This window comes from Sus scrofa, chromosome 11 (genome assembly GCF_000003025.6).
Source record: "Sus scrofa isolate TJ Tabasco breed Duroc chromosome 11, Sscrofa11.1, whole genome shotgun sequence".
Taxonomy (NCBI): domain Eukaryota; kingdom Metazoa; phylum Chordata; class Mammalia; order Artiodactyla; family Suidae; genus Sus; species Sus scrofa.
Genome location: NC_010453.5, coordinates 69,721,333 through 69,737,047, shown reverse-complemented (window position 1 = coordinate 69,737,047; position 15,715 = coordinate 69,721,333). Strand labels below are relative to the sequence as shown.

Below are 15,715 nucleotides of genomic sequence, written 5' to 3'. Positions count from 1 at the left end.
CAGGATTCAGAAGCGGTGCCCATTCCTGCCATTCAAGGGTATAAGAACGTTGTCCATGGCTCTGTGCCCAATTAAAGCTAGATCTGCCTGCATCACCCCACGTGCCCCATGTCATTCATCGTGGGCACGGATTCGTCTGCATTCCCATCAGGGCCCTTTGGTTTGTGTAGCTGTGCACAGGAGTGTCATTCACATTCCCCCAGGCTCCCCCTGTGTGGTACCAGCTACTCAGACAGTTGCCACCTTTGATATGTGCCTAATGAGGGTGTCCTTTCCATCAGCCTTTCAAAGGGTGTAACTTGAAAATCCCCCCTTGGTGCCCCAACACTACTCCAACCCACAGAAACGCGGAATTTAGAGAAAGAGAGAAAGATAGAGGTCATATCGCCCAGCCCCCCTGTTTCTCTTGAACCCATTCATAGTTTCCTGGTGGCCTAGTAGGTTAAGGATCTGGCGTTGTCACTGCTGTGGCTCAGGTCACTGCTATGGCATGGGTTTGATCCCTGGCCCAGGAACTTCCACATGTCTTGGACACAGTCCAAAAAAAAAAGAAAGATGACATGTTTGATTAATAAACTTATTTCGCAATAATAAACTTTCCACAACAACAACAAGATAACAAACTTTCAGAGGTTTTCTTATATTAGTGCTCAGATGATACTGCCACATTTATCATTCCTTTGGGTCCTTTTAGAGTTCAACTATCCAAAACGTCTACGTGTATTTGATAAAGGAACGATGTTCATGTCGCGACATTCAGAGAATAAGTACTTGTTTGCAGTTAGTGGGAAAAGTGGTTTAGCATTATTAATGTAGAAAAAATAATTTTAAACAAAGGTCATTATTAGGAATAAGCAGTATAATTAAATAATGACAAAGAAAACTAATGATCACAAAATATAGAATTCCTGAACCTCAAAATTTACAAAGCAGAAATTAACAAAATTATTTAACAAACTCTGCCTCATAAATCAGACAGAAAAAAAAGAAAAAATTAGATTTGACACAATAAAAACATTTGATCTAATGGGCATATAGAGACCATTGACTCTGACAATCTGAGACTATGTATGTTTTCAAGTACATATCCTCTACAAAGTCCTAAAACAATGATCACCAAAGAATTGGGAAAGGTTCTCTGCCAAAATTTTAAAAGAGAGCAAAAAATTCTCATAATTTGGAAATATTAAGACAAAATTCTAATTAATTTTTGAGTGACAGAAGAAATCAGAATAGAAAGTCACAAAACACTTAGACAAATCCTTTATAAAAATCAAGTTAAAAACTCACAAGGGATAGATAAGTCAGTACTTAGATGGATATTAGTAACTTTTAAGTGCACATGTTAAAGAAAAATCAGATACTCATTATTTGTGTCAAAAATCCAAATTAATGTACTATAACCAGAGCAACAAAGTATTATAAAAGAAAATGGGAGCAAGAAAGGAACAAAGAATAGACATAAACTAATAAAGGAAACAAAGTAAGCTACAGATAAGCTCAAGAATGAAAAAGCTGTTTGATTAAAATATTTTGATAAGCTTCTTACAGGAATGACGATGAACAAAAATGTGGAAAAACAAGCTGTGGTAAGTGAAATAGTGTTGGCCTTGCTACAGGAGTAGCAAGTCAGATTTACAGAAGAGAACAGAGAGTCCGGGCAGGGACCCATGTACATATGAAACAAAAGGACCACAGCAAGTCAGCAGAGAGGGTGAGGCCATCCACAGTGATAATGGGGTAACTGATTGTCCAGATCTAAACACCAAACTGAGATTTCTACCTCACAGCATCCTCAAGAATGAATCCCAGATGAATGAAAGACCCAGCTATGAAAAGCGAGTTTTAAGCCATGACGAGTTTATTTTTGAGTACTTGTGAAGTTCTCTCTCATTTACTTTTATTTTTTGTATTTTTGTCTTTTTAGAGTCACATCCGCAGCATGTGGAGATTCCCAGGTGAGGGGTCTAATTGGAGCTCTAGCCGCCAGCCTACACCACAGCCACAGCAAGGCCAGATCTGAGCCGTCTCGACCCGCCGAGCAAGGCCAGGGATCGAACCCGCAACCTCACTCATGGCTCCTAGCCAGATTCGTTTCTGCTGCGCCATGACAGGAACTCCTAGAGTTCTTGACGTTAACCACAAAGTGAAATCCATAAAGAAAAAGAATTACAAATCATTTTACATTAAAATGAAAAGTTTCTGAATGATAAAAGACAAGCTCAGCAAAAAATTGAAAAAAAAAAAAAAAACCTAAGATGAAGAGAAAATATTTACAACTCAAGTAACGGACACAAGATTAGTATCTAGAAGATATTGAGACTTTCCAGAAAAGATCAAAAAGTAAATATCCAAATACAAAAATGAGCAAAGAATATGAACAGGCAATTCACATAGGAACACATGGGAATCACCATTTTTACACAGTAAAAATGTTCCACCTCATTAATATTGAGACTAAATCAGATACATTTCCCACCCATCAAATGGCCAAATTAAAATGTCTGATGAAGTCAAGTCTTGGCAGGAGTGGGAACCCCTGTAGACCGAAACCCACACTCCTGGCTGCTGCTCTCTGGACAGCACCTCGGCGACCTCTGATCAATGTGGAGATGGTTAAAGGCCGAGGCCCCGTCTGGAGATTTATCCCGGAGCGAGAGATTTACCACGAGACGGTGCACGTGTGTCTCTTGCAGCGTTGCTTTACGGTCTGTAAACCTAAAAGGATAACTTCTGATGGATTTGTAGAGTGGGGTACGGTGTGAGAGGTTAAAATAATCAGATCTAGTATCTGGTTGTATGGAAAACATAATGTTCAATAAAGAGAAAAACAAACTGTAAATTACACGTATTGGATACCATCATATACATCTTTAAATTTCAAAACAAACACATTCGTATACATCGATACACAAGCAGCAAAAGTCTGAAGATGCAGGGAGGCGGGTGTGCCTCTGAAGTAGGGTGGTTAGTTCTACGGCAGAAAAGGCAGACTCGGAGTGGGGCAGTGTGTGGTGGGTTTTCCCCCCAGTTTCTTAAATTATATTTCTGCCTCTATAATATAATGTAATGAAATGTAATATATTCATGGTTTTAATGAAATACTCTATTATGTAATACAGTATATCTGATCTCTTTGTGGTTAATATCAGGAACTCTGCAAGTACTCCAGGGTCAAAAATAAACTCTCCGTGGTTTAAAACGGTTTAAAATGTACTTTTTTTTCTGTCTGTCTTTTTAGGGCTGCACCTGCGGCATATGGAGGTTCCCAGACTAGGGGTCCAATCAGAGCTGTAGCCACCAGCCTACAACACAGCCACAGCAATGCAGGATCTAAGCCGCGTCTGGGACCTACACCACAGCTCACAGCAACGCTGGATCCTTAACCCACTGATGGAGGCCAGGGATCAAACCCGCGTCCTCATGGAAGCTAGTTGGGTTTATTAACCACTGAGCCATAATGGGAACTCCCAAAATTTGCTTTTCATTGCTAGGTCTTTCATTCATCTGAAATTCATTCTTAAGGATGCTGTAAGGTAGAAGTCTCAGAACACCTGACCTCATTTCATCTCTATTATACAGAATATCTGATCTCATTGGTCACAGCACTGATTTCTTAAAGATTCAAATTCCGTGGCCTCATACCACTTGAAAATAGTTTTTCCCTTGCACGTGTCGGAATGATTTCTTAAAAGGCACAACAGCCTTCACCAGAAGTAGCAACATTGATGAGCCATCATTTTGTTGCAGCGTTTTCTACTATGAAAGGCAAGGAAACAACCCACTGTTGGTGTGAGCACCCCTTTTCAAAAACCGAATCATGTAGAAAACCTTTAGATTTTCCCAAACTCAAACGTTATACATGTTCAGAGATGCCCACTGAAGGCTGCTGCACCTTCTCCGAAAGCCATGGGCATCCTTTCTGGGACTCCTCTCAAGACCCTGTGTGTCAAACCACCACGGTATTAGAAGAATGGCTTTGTTTTAAACCCAAATGAATTCTGTTTATACCCGCACCCCATTTGCTGTGTCCTTGATGCAGAGCACATGACAAAAGGCCTTTCTCTGCTTTCCTTTGCGTATTAAGGGGACGGCTCTGCTGACTGTGGATCAGAGAAGATGGGAGGATTTGAAGAGCCGACTGAAGATAGCACAGCCTCTTCATCTGCCACCTCGCCCGGGTATCAAAGATGCTCTGATTTTATTCATGTTGGGCACTGGTGGTCATGATTCCCCAGGAGTCTAAGATTTCAATTAAAATAATAATCGTGAGGCCACTGGGCGGTTGCGCATAAGTTAATATAGAAACAGGCTCCAAACTACAGATCTCTCCATAGGCTATTAAAATCAACCAGCCAAAGGCCGTGCTTCAGCGCTCTCAGGATAAGCCTTAATGAAAAAATGAATTTTTAAATAAAATATATGTGTGCTTGCCTTTTAAACATATGAGCGAAATGCATTAAACTGACAGAAATTGAATGATGCGCTTCTCCTTCCAATACAGACGGCATCATGCACCATCGTTTGAAATATTCAGACCCATCCATTCCTGAAAAACACTTCACAATAAATTGAACTGTGGGAGGGGGAAAAAAAAGTAATGGGTGTTAAGATGAGCATTAAAAAAAATGAAAGGCAAGAACGCCAATGTGACCTATGTCTAAAACGCCCCTGCCTAAACCTTTCTTTTCTAGATAATGACGGTTTTAGAGCTAAGATGTATGACATAACCCAGCATCCCTTTTTTAAGAGGACAATTGCATTACTCGTCCTGGCCCAGTCGGTGCTGCTGTCTGTAAAGGTACTTTATTTCACCCTAAAACTCCGGGAAGGAATTCTTTACTCATTTGTGGGGTAAGAATGTCGCAAACAGCCGTGTTCACTCGCAGTCTACATTTATAAAAAATCAAACGTGACAATCATGTTCAGATGGAAGGAAGAGGGGAGAGTCGTTCTGTGTGGCTGGACGCGGGCGCAGATGTGTGTGCTGTTTCTGTTCCAGTGGGACGTCGAGGACCCAGTGACTGTTCCCTTGGCAACCATGTCGGTCGTTTTCACCTTCATCTTTGTTCTGGAGGTACAGTAAGGAGTCAGCTGACTCTGGGGGCTGCAGCACACATTTTATTTGTTTTTTTTTTTTACTTTTATTTTTTCCTTTTTAGGGCTACACCCATGGCATATGGAAGTTCCCAGGCTAGGGGTCGAATCAGAGCGACACCTGCCAGCCTACACCACAGCCACAGCAACGTTAGATCCAAGCTGTGTCTGCAACCTACACCACAGCTCACAATCGTGCTGGATCCTTAACCCACTGAGAGAGGCCAGAGATCAAACCCCAGGGCCTCATGGATACTAGTTGGGTTTGTTACCACTGAGCCACAAGGGGAACTCCCAGTGCACATTTTAAAACAAAGCAGTGTCCTCCTTCGATGGCACTTCCTTTCAGCTCCTCCATTGCTTTCGAAGTCCCCTTTGGGAAGAGGAAGGGCATGCTCTAAGGATATTTCCTGTGCATGCTACTCTGCTTTGCTTGAACAAAGACTGCACTTTATATTGACATTTTTCTAACCGCAGGAATTGCTAACCGCTGTCGATTGTTGTATCTGAATGTTGGCCTGTCTAGTTATGTGAGTTCAGATATTTACAGCAAACTGCACAAACCACTGTAACTCAGAGACGCAGATTGCAACGTGGCGGCAAAAGGAATTGGGGCCAGGCAAGATTAATTATTTTCATATACGGTCCACATCACATCGCTTTGCCGTGCAATCTTCTTTGAAATGCTAGATTCTTATATCACCCTGTACCAGTTGATGTTTCCTAAAATCTGGGGTCTTTTACTTGAGATAGAAAAACATCCTGCTATCAGAACTACTGACCAAACAAGGAGAAAAGAGTGTGAAGAATATAGATTTCACACACACACACACACACAGACACACACACACACACAGAGGCAATAAATTCTTCTCTTTCGTTTCTGCATCCTTTAAAATAATAATGTGCCTCAAGGTGATACATTTAAATGTGGGCTGAATACCTGGTCCTTATTCACCATCTTCATTGTTTCTCCCCAGGTCACAATGAAGATCATAGCGATGTCGCCTGCTGGCTTCTGGCAAAGCAGAAGGAATCGGTACGATCTGCTGGTGACGTCTCTCGGTGTTGTCTGGGTGGTGCTTCACTTTGCCCTCCTGGTAAGCGCATCATTAAAGTTCGTTTTAGTTGGTGATTTCAGTTCAGATAACCCTATTCCGGCCTCATTTCACTCCAGGTCTGCCTGCTCTCAAAGGTCAGGTTAACCTCCCTAAAATTCAGCCTGGATCACGACAAGCCCCTGGACATGCACACGCACGTGCACACGCACACACATGTAAGTCTGCACACACTCACGCTCTTCATAGAGACAAAAGCTGACCCCTCAAAGTCCCTGAGCCTGCAAGCCAGAAAAAGAAGGACCTTAAAGATCCTCTGGCTTAACTCTCATTTTCTCAAAGGATGAAAACAAGAGAGAGAAATGGAAACCGAGAGATGAAGAGATCCGTCTACACTCACACGAGAGCCAGCATCAGAAGACCCAAACCCACGGCTCAGAGCAGAAGTAAAGCGTTCGTGCCTCTGCACTGTAATCAGGGTTTCACAGTGTGATTCTCTGCCTTATTTTCTCCCAGACACTCAGCTGCTGTTTCTCCAAAGCCATCATTCCCCGTCTTTACACCTGAGTGCTCACTGTTTTGCCTAAAATGCGTTCAGCCTCCCCACCCTCCATTAAGCTCGGAGTCCACAGCTCTGGGTGTACTTGACGGCACCTTAAGCTGTGTCGTCCAGCAGAAGTAAAATGTGTCCTAGATGTAATTTAAAATTTCCTGGGATTTAAAAATATTTAAAAAGAGGAGTTCCCATTGTAGCTCAGCAGTTTAAGGACCCAACGTTGTCTCTGTGAGGATGCAGGTTTGATCCTGGCCTTGCTCAGTGGGTTAAGGATCCCATGTTGCTGTGAGCTGCGGCATAGGTCACAGACGTGGCTAGGATCGGGCGTTGCTGTGGCTGTGGTGTAGGCTGGCGGCTGCAGCTCCAATTTAACCCCTAGCCTGGGACCCTCCATAGGCCATAGGTGCGGCCCTAAAAAGAAAAAAAATAAAATAAAATGAAACATAAAAAAGAAAGGGGTTAATAATAAATGTAATACTATAGTATTTAATATTATTATAATTAATAATAAATTTAACCTAACATTTCCAGAATATCATTTCAGCATGTCAGCAGTGTAAAAATTATGGAGTGAGGTTATGTCCTTTCTTCGGTGCTGCATGTCTGGTGGAGTGTGTATTTCACATTGATGGCATGTCTTTGGCCACATTTCAAGTGCTCACTGACCACACGTGGTTCCCACAGGTCCAGGACATCTGGGCCCTAATCTAGGCTGCCCCGTTCTCCAGCCTCAAGTTATTTGTCTTCAGTGATGTTTTGTTCCCTGTTTGTAACTGGGAATGTAATTTCATAATCTACCTATTCCACACGTACATTAGGAAGCTCAAGTATGTGAAGTTTTTCTTTCTCTTTTTTTTTTTTTTTTTTTTGTCTTTTTTAGGGCCGCACCCACAGCATATGAAGGTTCCCAGGTTAGGGGTCCAATCGGAGCTGCAGCCGCCGGCCTACACCACAGCCACAGCAACACCCAATCTGAGCAGTGTCTGCAACCTACACCACAGCACACAGCAACGCTGGATCCTTAACCCACTGACCGAGGCCAGGGATCGAACCCGCAACCTCATGGTTCCTAGTCGGATTCGTTTCCATTCGTTTCCACTGCGTTTCGATGGGAACTCCCAGTTTTTCTAATTGTAAAGATTATACACACCCATAACACGTGACTATAAATGCTTTCTTCTTTTGTTAGTCTTCCCTGACTCCAGCCAAAATCACACCATCAGTTTCCCCTTGCTCTTCTGTCCATGTCCCCACCCTCTCCAGTGTTGTCATGTCAGAAAAGGTCCCGAACACACAGAACCCATTTACACACCTCAGAGGCCTTGCTTGAGGATGAAGCTGCTGACCTTCAAACAGTGGTTGCCTTCAGCCTCAGGGGCCAAGCTGAGCCAGGTGGTTCGGAGTCACCCCGGTTCATTTTCTCAAGGGCGAATGATTCATAGCCCTTAGGAACTGCAAGTCACTACACCGGGAACTGAGAGGGATGCAAAGCGAAATGCTCTCATGAAGCTCACAGCCTGGAAAGCTCGGTCGGCCTCATCAAAGGCCCCCGAGTCACTGAGAACTGCAGCTACGGAGAGAGAGCCGGAGAGACGGGTCCCTGTGATGACCTAGGACCCTGTAGCATGGCTTCATCAGAGTGCTCTCTGACAGAGTGAGGGCTGGTTGCCATCTGAGGGTGAGGGGAGAACATTCCAGACAGCTCTCCCTGTGATGGGGGGGTTCAGGGTGTAGATAGTACGACTGGAGTTGAAGGAGCCAGGGGAACATGGTGCAGGGGGTGAGAAGGTGTCGGACCTCGCAAGACCTTGTGGTCCAGGTCGAGGACTGGGGTACCACCCCGGAAGCTGGGGTGTGTCTTCACTCTTAGGATGTAAGGGAAGGCAGCTACAATAGGTTTTGAGCGACCAGAGAAAGAAGGAGCAGCAAAGCCCACGTTTGTGTCTTTCTTCAGACACATTGTAGCCAAAAGCTACTTGATCCAGGCAGGAAAGAGTAGAGTAAGCTTCCTAATTCTGGGCATCCCCAGAGGGGACATCTCATACCCCCCAAACACCTCCGCCCGGTTGCTTTGCTCTGTTCCGAGAAGCTCTGGTTCTGGCAGGACGTTGGTCCCCGCTCTCTTTTACGGTGGGCTAAGGTGACGGAAGACACAGCCCTTGTCCCCATCCCGTGACGCTTCTGTGCAGACACACTTGTTTCGTCGTCCCTCACCGAGGCTCTTCCCTTCCCGGGGGCCCATCTGTGACTGCAGTCATTTGACTCAGCAGGGCTCCTGGGGAATAATCACGCCTTGGCATCCGCTTAATGCCGCAGTTGTGACTGCGGTCATAGCCGGTGGGATCTTTGCGTCTCAGGCGAAGCTTCCTTAGTCCTATTCAGCGCACCCGCCCGCTGGAAGGAAGAGCTGGATGTACTTCCGCGAGGTAGGACTGAAATCGGCCCAGACTAACGTGCAGGTGGCCGGCTGGGACCCAGAGGTCTCTGGAGACCTTCCGGGAGGAGGAGGCTGAGGCCGGGCCCCTGCCGTCTCTTCCAACACCAGCGCCCCACCCGGGGGGAAGGGAGCCAGGACGGTGGGATTTTCTCTCCCGTCTCGCTCCGCTTCTCCATGTTGCTCTGTTATCCCAGGGTGGTTCTTCTCCTTGAAGGAGCTGGTCACTATTTTTTGTAGAATAAGTTTTAAAATACAAGAAATCAGCTGAGCACAACAGAGACGGGAGTTTCATTTAAGATTTGATTTTTACAGCTAATATTTATTCATGAGTTTTGGCCGTGATCTTTTCAGTCCCTTTTTAAGATTCCTAATTTCTTATAGGAATTTTCACATTTTATTAACCTCATTATTCAGTAGACTTCACAGCAGCCTTCAAGTGAGAAATGGAACCGTAACACGCTCTTTCGTGCACATTATCAGAGGCTCTGCTTTGGTTACATTTCAGAACGCGTATACCTACATGATGGGCGCCTGCGTGATCGTCTTCCGGTTCTTCTCCATCTGCGGGAAGCATGTAAGTGCGTCTGGAAGATGCTGTCAGAGGTCAGGTGCGCTGAAGAAAGGAGCGATGACCAACTGACCTCAGCGGCCCTTCTGGGTCCTCAGGGCTGGAGTTCACAGATTCCTAGACGTGAGCAAACAATGAAATGAATGGGGACCTGGTACCTTAGTTACCTGGTGCTATGTTTCCTGACAGTTGCGTTTTTATTTAATCCTTACTCGGAAGTGAACTCCATCATCGACTAAAGATAACATAACAGGCACAAAAGCAAAAGCCAGTGGTCTTAATGTATCTATTTTTATTGCTTTTTGAGTAAAGTTAAGTGATTTTACGGCAAAGAAGAATGTTTAATCAATCATAATCCTGATTCTAGATTTCTTTTCTTTAATGTTCAATGCATTCAACATATGTTCTTTTCTTTTTTTGCTTTTTAGGGCCACACTCAGCCGGCACATGGAAGCTCCCAGGCTAGGGGTCAAATCGGAGTTACAGCTGCTGGCCACGGCCACAGCCACACCAGATCCAAGCCATGACTGTGACATACACCACAGCTCACAGCAACGCCGGATCCTGGACCCACTGAGCGAGGCCAGAGATCAGACCCGCATCCTCATGGATTCTTAGTTGGACTTATTTCTGCTGCACCACATTGGAAACTCCCCTATTTTTCATTTTTAAAGCACTCTTGCCTTTTTTTGTTCCTAACTGTATTTCATGTGTTGTCCATCTATCCACATAATCACTACAGTTAATATTTGATGGTTATTTGGTATTTTACCATTGTTTAGATTTATTTTTGTGAATGGCTGTTTATGGAGGAATCCTAGGTCTGCTGGCTCTTGGCCCCAAATGTACACAGCCCTTAAGCCCTTATCATAGAGAATGAGGGAGCAAGAGGAGAGAAAACAGAGCAGTAAAAATGTTGGGGTGCAACTTTAATTTGTCAAAAAAGGATGAAGTTTGGAATACGAGTAGAACTTCTCTAATGGTTTTTAATAATATTCAAATTTAATGCCAAATAAGAAGCAATTTTCAATGCTATTCTTGAGAATCACTTTGGTGCCAAACTGCTTAACTGCTACTTTCTTCCCAGGTTCACTGCAGCTTAGTGAATAGAATATTCTCATGTTCTCTCTCTCTTTCCCCCTCTCCCTCTTTCTCTCTCTTTCCCCACCCCACCCCACTCCTTCATCTCCAAACAGGTAACACTAAAGATGCTTCTCCTGACAGTGGTCGTCAGCATGTATAAAAGCTTCTTTATCATAGTGGGAATGTTCCTTTTGCTGCTGTGTTATGCTTTTGCTGGAGTTGTTTTATTTGGTACTGTGAAATATGGCGAGAACATTAACAGGTTGGTGTATATTTATCTTCTATTCAAATGTTGAGCAAACTTACTAAGTAATGAAATCAAAGATTTTTTTTTTTTGTACAAAGATTGGGGAGGGAGCAATCATTTGGAAATTAAAACAGAATAAGATGGCCAAATTTTAAATGACACTTTTCTCACTGAAAACAGTTTGCATGCTTTCTTTAGAAACATTAGGAAATTCAGCAATAAAAGAAAACAAAAGAGGAGTTCCCGTCGTGGTGCAGTGGTTAACGAATCCGACTAGGAACCATGAGGTTGCGGGTTCGGTCCCTGCCCTTGCTCAGTGGGTTAACGATCCGGCGTTGCCGTGAGCTGTGGTGTAGGTTGCAGACGCGGCTCGGATCCCTCGTTGCTGTGGCTCTGGCGTAGGCCGGTGGCTACAGCTCCGATTCGACCCCTAGCCTGGGAACCTCCATATGCCGCAGGAGCGGCCCAAGAAATAGCAACAACAACAGCAAAAAAGACAAAAGACAAAAAAAAAAAAAAAAAAAAAAAAAAAAAAAAAAAAGAAAACAAAAGAATCCTTAATTCCACCACCACCCAGGAATAACCATTTCTAATATCCTGGTGAATGCTAGCAATTTTTCTGTCCACAAACCGCCAGAAATGATATATTATTTTTTTAATTGAACAATTTTGAGATGGTTTTATTTTTCCTTTTTTAAAGGAAATATGGGAAGTTAGGACCCTCAAATGGTTATTATTATATGAAAAGCATTTTTCAAAGATTGTCTTCGATTTTGTGGAAGCATCTCAGAGTTTTCAAAGAAAATCCTTACACAAAAAAATTAAATACACATGTGTCTTTTTGCAGAGATCACGTATTTGATACATGGTGGTTCCACCTCTTATAGCATAATTTATGTGACAAATCACTTTTAATTGTCAAAGCTTGTTTTCTCAGTCATTCAAGATAAATGACAATAAATTGTTGTCACCATGCTAGGGCTGGACTATGAAGACAGCTATACTTGTAGGTAGGTATGAATAACAAACAAATAAAGAGGGTGTAACCTTTGGAAATGGTAACCTGGCAACCAAGTTTGCTCCAAAACCCACCTGTTTTGGTGGTGACAACCCTTCCTACTTCACAACAAACCGTACTACTCACATTCTGGTTTTTTATTTTTTTACTTTTTGGCCTAAAATTAGGCATGCGAACTTTTCCTCAGCTGGCAAAGCTATTACGGTACTGTTCCGAATCGTCACAGGAGAAGACTGGAACAAGATCATGCATGACTGTATGGTAAGCGTCGCTTTGTCGCTTATGATGCGATGCCCTGACTTAGGAGCAGGTGACGCTCTTTGGTGACGCAGTATTGGCAGCAGCGCCCATGTGGCATCAAGACTGCCCTTGAGTCCCTGAACTTGGCTTCCTTCCTGTTACAATATTTGGACACAGGAGAAGGAGCCAATGGGCCCCACTTGAGCTGTTGTCGTTCCATTCAAAGACCTTGCGTTGTGTGAGCATTTCCTTTCCCGCCCCTCTTTGACATTTTGGCAGTCAAGTACAAACAGGGGAGCTCCACTTTGATATATTTCACGGATATTTGGATATTCGCCGAGCCCCTGGTTTGTATTGGCCCACCTGCTAGGTGCTAGGTCTTCAGGGATCCCACAGCATCCTCAGGGGCTCTGAGCAGGACTCTTCCTCTGGTGTCCTCACTTCTGTGGGCTAATTCCTCCTCATCCTGCAGGTCTCAGTTTGAAGCTCAGTTCCTTGAGGAATTCTGCCTAACACTAAGACTGCAGCTCTGTGTTCTCCCTGTATTCTGCATGTCTTCTCTGTAGCACAACTGTAGTGAGTTACTGGCTTGATTAGTTTATCTCTCTCTCACCCTCCAGATCAGCTGTCAAAAGAAATGCAGGATGGCAACTCAGTGCCCCCACCTCCCCAGACCCCATGTGTGGTTATTGAGCACCTGAACTGTGCAACTGAGGAGCTGCATTTTAAACTGCAGTTATTTGTATTGAATGCTAAGTGATGTAAATTTGAATTTGGATAGCCACACGTAGTTAGCGGCTACCGTGTTGGACTGCGCAGCTCTAGACTGTCAGCAACATGGGAGAGCTGTCTCACTTACCAGTCTGTCCCCAACGCTGGGCATAAACCTGGCACATAGGAGGCGCTCGGGAACTTTATTCATGAATGATTAGGGACAGGATTTACCAAATCAAAATTAATACAAGGCAGAATTAAATAAATTCTAGATTTAAAAAAAAGAAAAGCCAAGGAAACACAGAAGAAAGAACGAGTCTCTCTGGCTGAAATAAACCAGGAGGTATTTACTGGGCCAGTGAAGAATGGAGAGGCTTTTGAGAACTTGAATCTGTGCCATTTAATGACATCCTGTAACGATGCTCTGAGAACAAGGATGACTGGCTTTTCCTTACACAATCTGAATGTGCATTTGCTGTGTATAGCAAATCTTCCTAAACCTTAACCCATTACTTAAGTCAGAGGTGTTTTTAACACCTTTTTATCTGCAGCTGCATCACAGTGACTACCTACAATTTGGGGCTAGTGGAGGGGCAGAAAGAAAGTCTCTTGGAGGATACAGGTTCATTTCTGTTGTGCTTCTAAAATGGCAATGAACTTGGGATTCTGCGAGACCAAAAGCACAGCCTAAATGAAACATTCTTTGTGATTTTTGCCACAGATGACCCACCCAGCGTATGGGGCTTTGAGATCACTCTGAAGTTCATGATGTTTTATGTTGTTAGGAATGTGTTCATAACCACAGTCAGTAAACAGAAATTTGTATTCTTCTCTCCCCCTCCCCGCCCCCCCTTCCCCTCCACGGCCCCACAGGTCCAGCCCCCCTTTTGTACTCCAGATGAATTTACATACTGGGCAACAGACTGTGGAAATTATGCTGGGGCACTTATGTATTTCTGCTCGTTTTATGTCATCATTGCATACATCATGCTAAATCTGCTTGTAGGTAAGTGAGGTTCGTGGACTATTTTTCAGTCTCTTTAAACTTAGGTTCCTAGATAATTATGTGCAATTTCCCAGTAATTATCCTGGATTGCTTGGGGTGGGTGTTTTATGGCATTAATTATAAACTGTTGCCTCTCAGTCCAGAAGCTGAAAAGACCTTGGAAGGCACGTAAATGACAGTTGATTGCAATTCCCAGAGCTGTCCACTTTATGATGATCATTAATTTCAAAAGCTCTTCTCAAGGGTTAAGTTGAACAGATATCAGGGAAGGCTACCTTCATAGCCTTGAAATATCACATCTGTGTTTTCAAAAGATATACGCTGTCCACCCAGCTGTAGGGCCACCCAGAACTCAATTTGACCTTTAAAAACTGCCCTGGAACTCTCAACTAAGAGCTAAAGCCAGCTGGCATGAGCATGTATAGACACAGAATGTGCGTTTACGCCTGTGACCCGCGTGTTTGGGAAAGGCAGGAGCTGAATAAATAACTTAGTCCAAGGGTGAAACATGCCAACTTGGAAACCATGCTAAAAGCACTTTAAAAATCTGGCTTATAATGTAAGTGATAAAATCCATTATTTATAATAGATGTTTTACTTCTGAAAAATGACAAATTAGCATGAGTGTCTAACATCTCCATTTTTCTTTTCATTTCCCTTTTTAGCCATAATTGTGGAGAATTTCTCTTTGTTTTATTCCACCGAGGAGGACCAGCTCTTAAGTTACAACGACCTTCGCCACTTTCAAATCATATGGAACATGGTGGATGATAAAAGAGAGGTAAGAGAGCGGCTTGTGGCGTCAAGCCCCAACCCAAAGTGACTTGCCGCCGTGGCTCAAACAGTTCAATGGTTTTGCTGTTGACGGTTGACTTGCGCTGAATGGAACGGCCGTTGCTGAGCTGCAGAAAGCCGTCACTGACAATTGAGAAGAACATGCCGGGAGAGGCGAGGCCAGAGTAGCTCCCCCGACGTGTTCTTTCCCACCACAGACATCCTCTCCTTTAGACGGTCAGAAGGTCGGCAAGGAGAGGGAACCAAGGGAGCGCTGAAGATTCCAGCCTGGGTTCAGGGCAGGAGAGGAGGTGACGTTCCACTTACCAAAGTGACAGTGTCAAGACTGACTCACAGTCACCTCAGCCTCGCACAGCAATTCTCATTAGAGGTGCAAAGGCGTTCCTGAAGTGGTTTCTGAATGTTATTCTTTTGAATTATTTTGGACTTAACTCTTCGAATATTTGCATCATAAATCTTACCCCCGACTTCCCAGAATTAGCTAAAACAGCAGCAGCTCCCACCTCTACCTCCTCCTCCTCCTCCTCTCCCCACCCCCTCCCCCTCTTCTTCTTCCCTTTCCTCCCCGCTCCTTCGCCATCCTAGCAAACCCTCAGGCACAATTCTGGGCTCCCGGGGTGAGGGTATGACCGTGGACAAGATGGCAAGGTCCCTGTGCTCTCCGAGCCTATGTCCTAATACGGAGAGACAAACAAAAAGTGAAACAATAATGATTTTATAATTTCAAGAAGTTAACACTATGAAATGGGGGACACACAGTAGCAAGTGGTTGGATTTGGGGGGCAGAGCCTTAGCAGGGTGGTCGTGAAGGCCCGGCTGAGGAGGTGATATGCGACTTAGCTGACAGACAGCAAAGCTGAGGCTTGGGCAGACCTGCGGGAAGATGTGAAGATAGT

At 44.1% G+C, this 15,715-nt stretch overlaps 1 protein-coding gene across 4 annotated transcripts in view; it reads left to right on the top strand.

Moving 5' to 3' along the window:
• Positions 1–15,715, top strand: part of NALCN (sodium leak channel, non-selective) — a 312,666-nt gene that overhangs the window by 285,973 nt on the left and 10,978 nt on the right. For all 4 annotated transcript variants that reach the window (XM_021065878.1, XM_021065879.1, XM_021065881.1 and 1 more), the window contains 9 exons: positions 4,088–4,181; positions 4,695–4,801; positions 5,003–5,077; positions 6,078–6,197; positions 9,654–9,722; positions 10,913–11,061; positions 12,232–12,325; positions 13,892–14,024; positions 14,690–14,805. In XM_021065878.1, the coding sequence (XP_020921537.1) occupies positions 4,088–4,181; positions 4,695–4,801; positions 5,003–5,077; positions 6,078–6,197; positions 9,654–9,722; positions 10,913–11,061; positions 12,232–12,325; positions 13,892–14,024; positions 14,690–14,805 (957 nt within the window). The remainder of the gene's footprint in view (positions 1–4,087; positions 4,182–4,694; positions 4,802–5,002; positions 5,078–6,077; positions 6,198–9,653; positions 9,723–10,912; positions 11,062–12,231; positions 12,326–13,891; positions 14,025–14,689; positions 14,806–15,715) is intronic.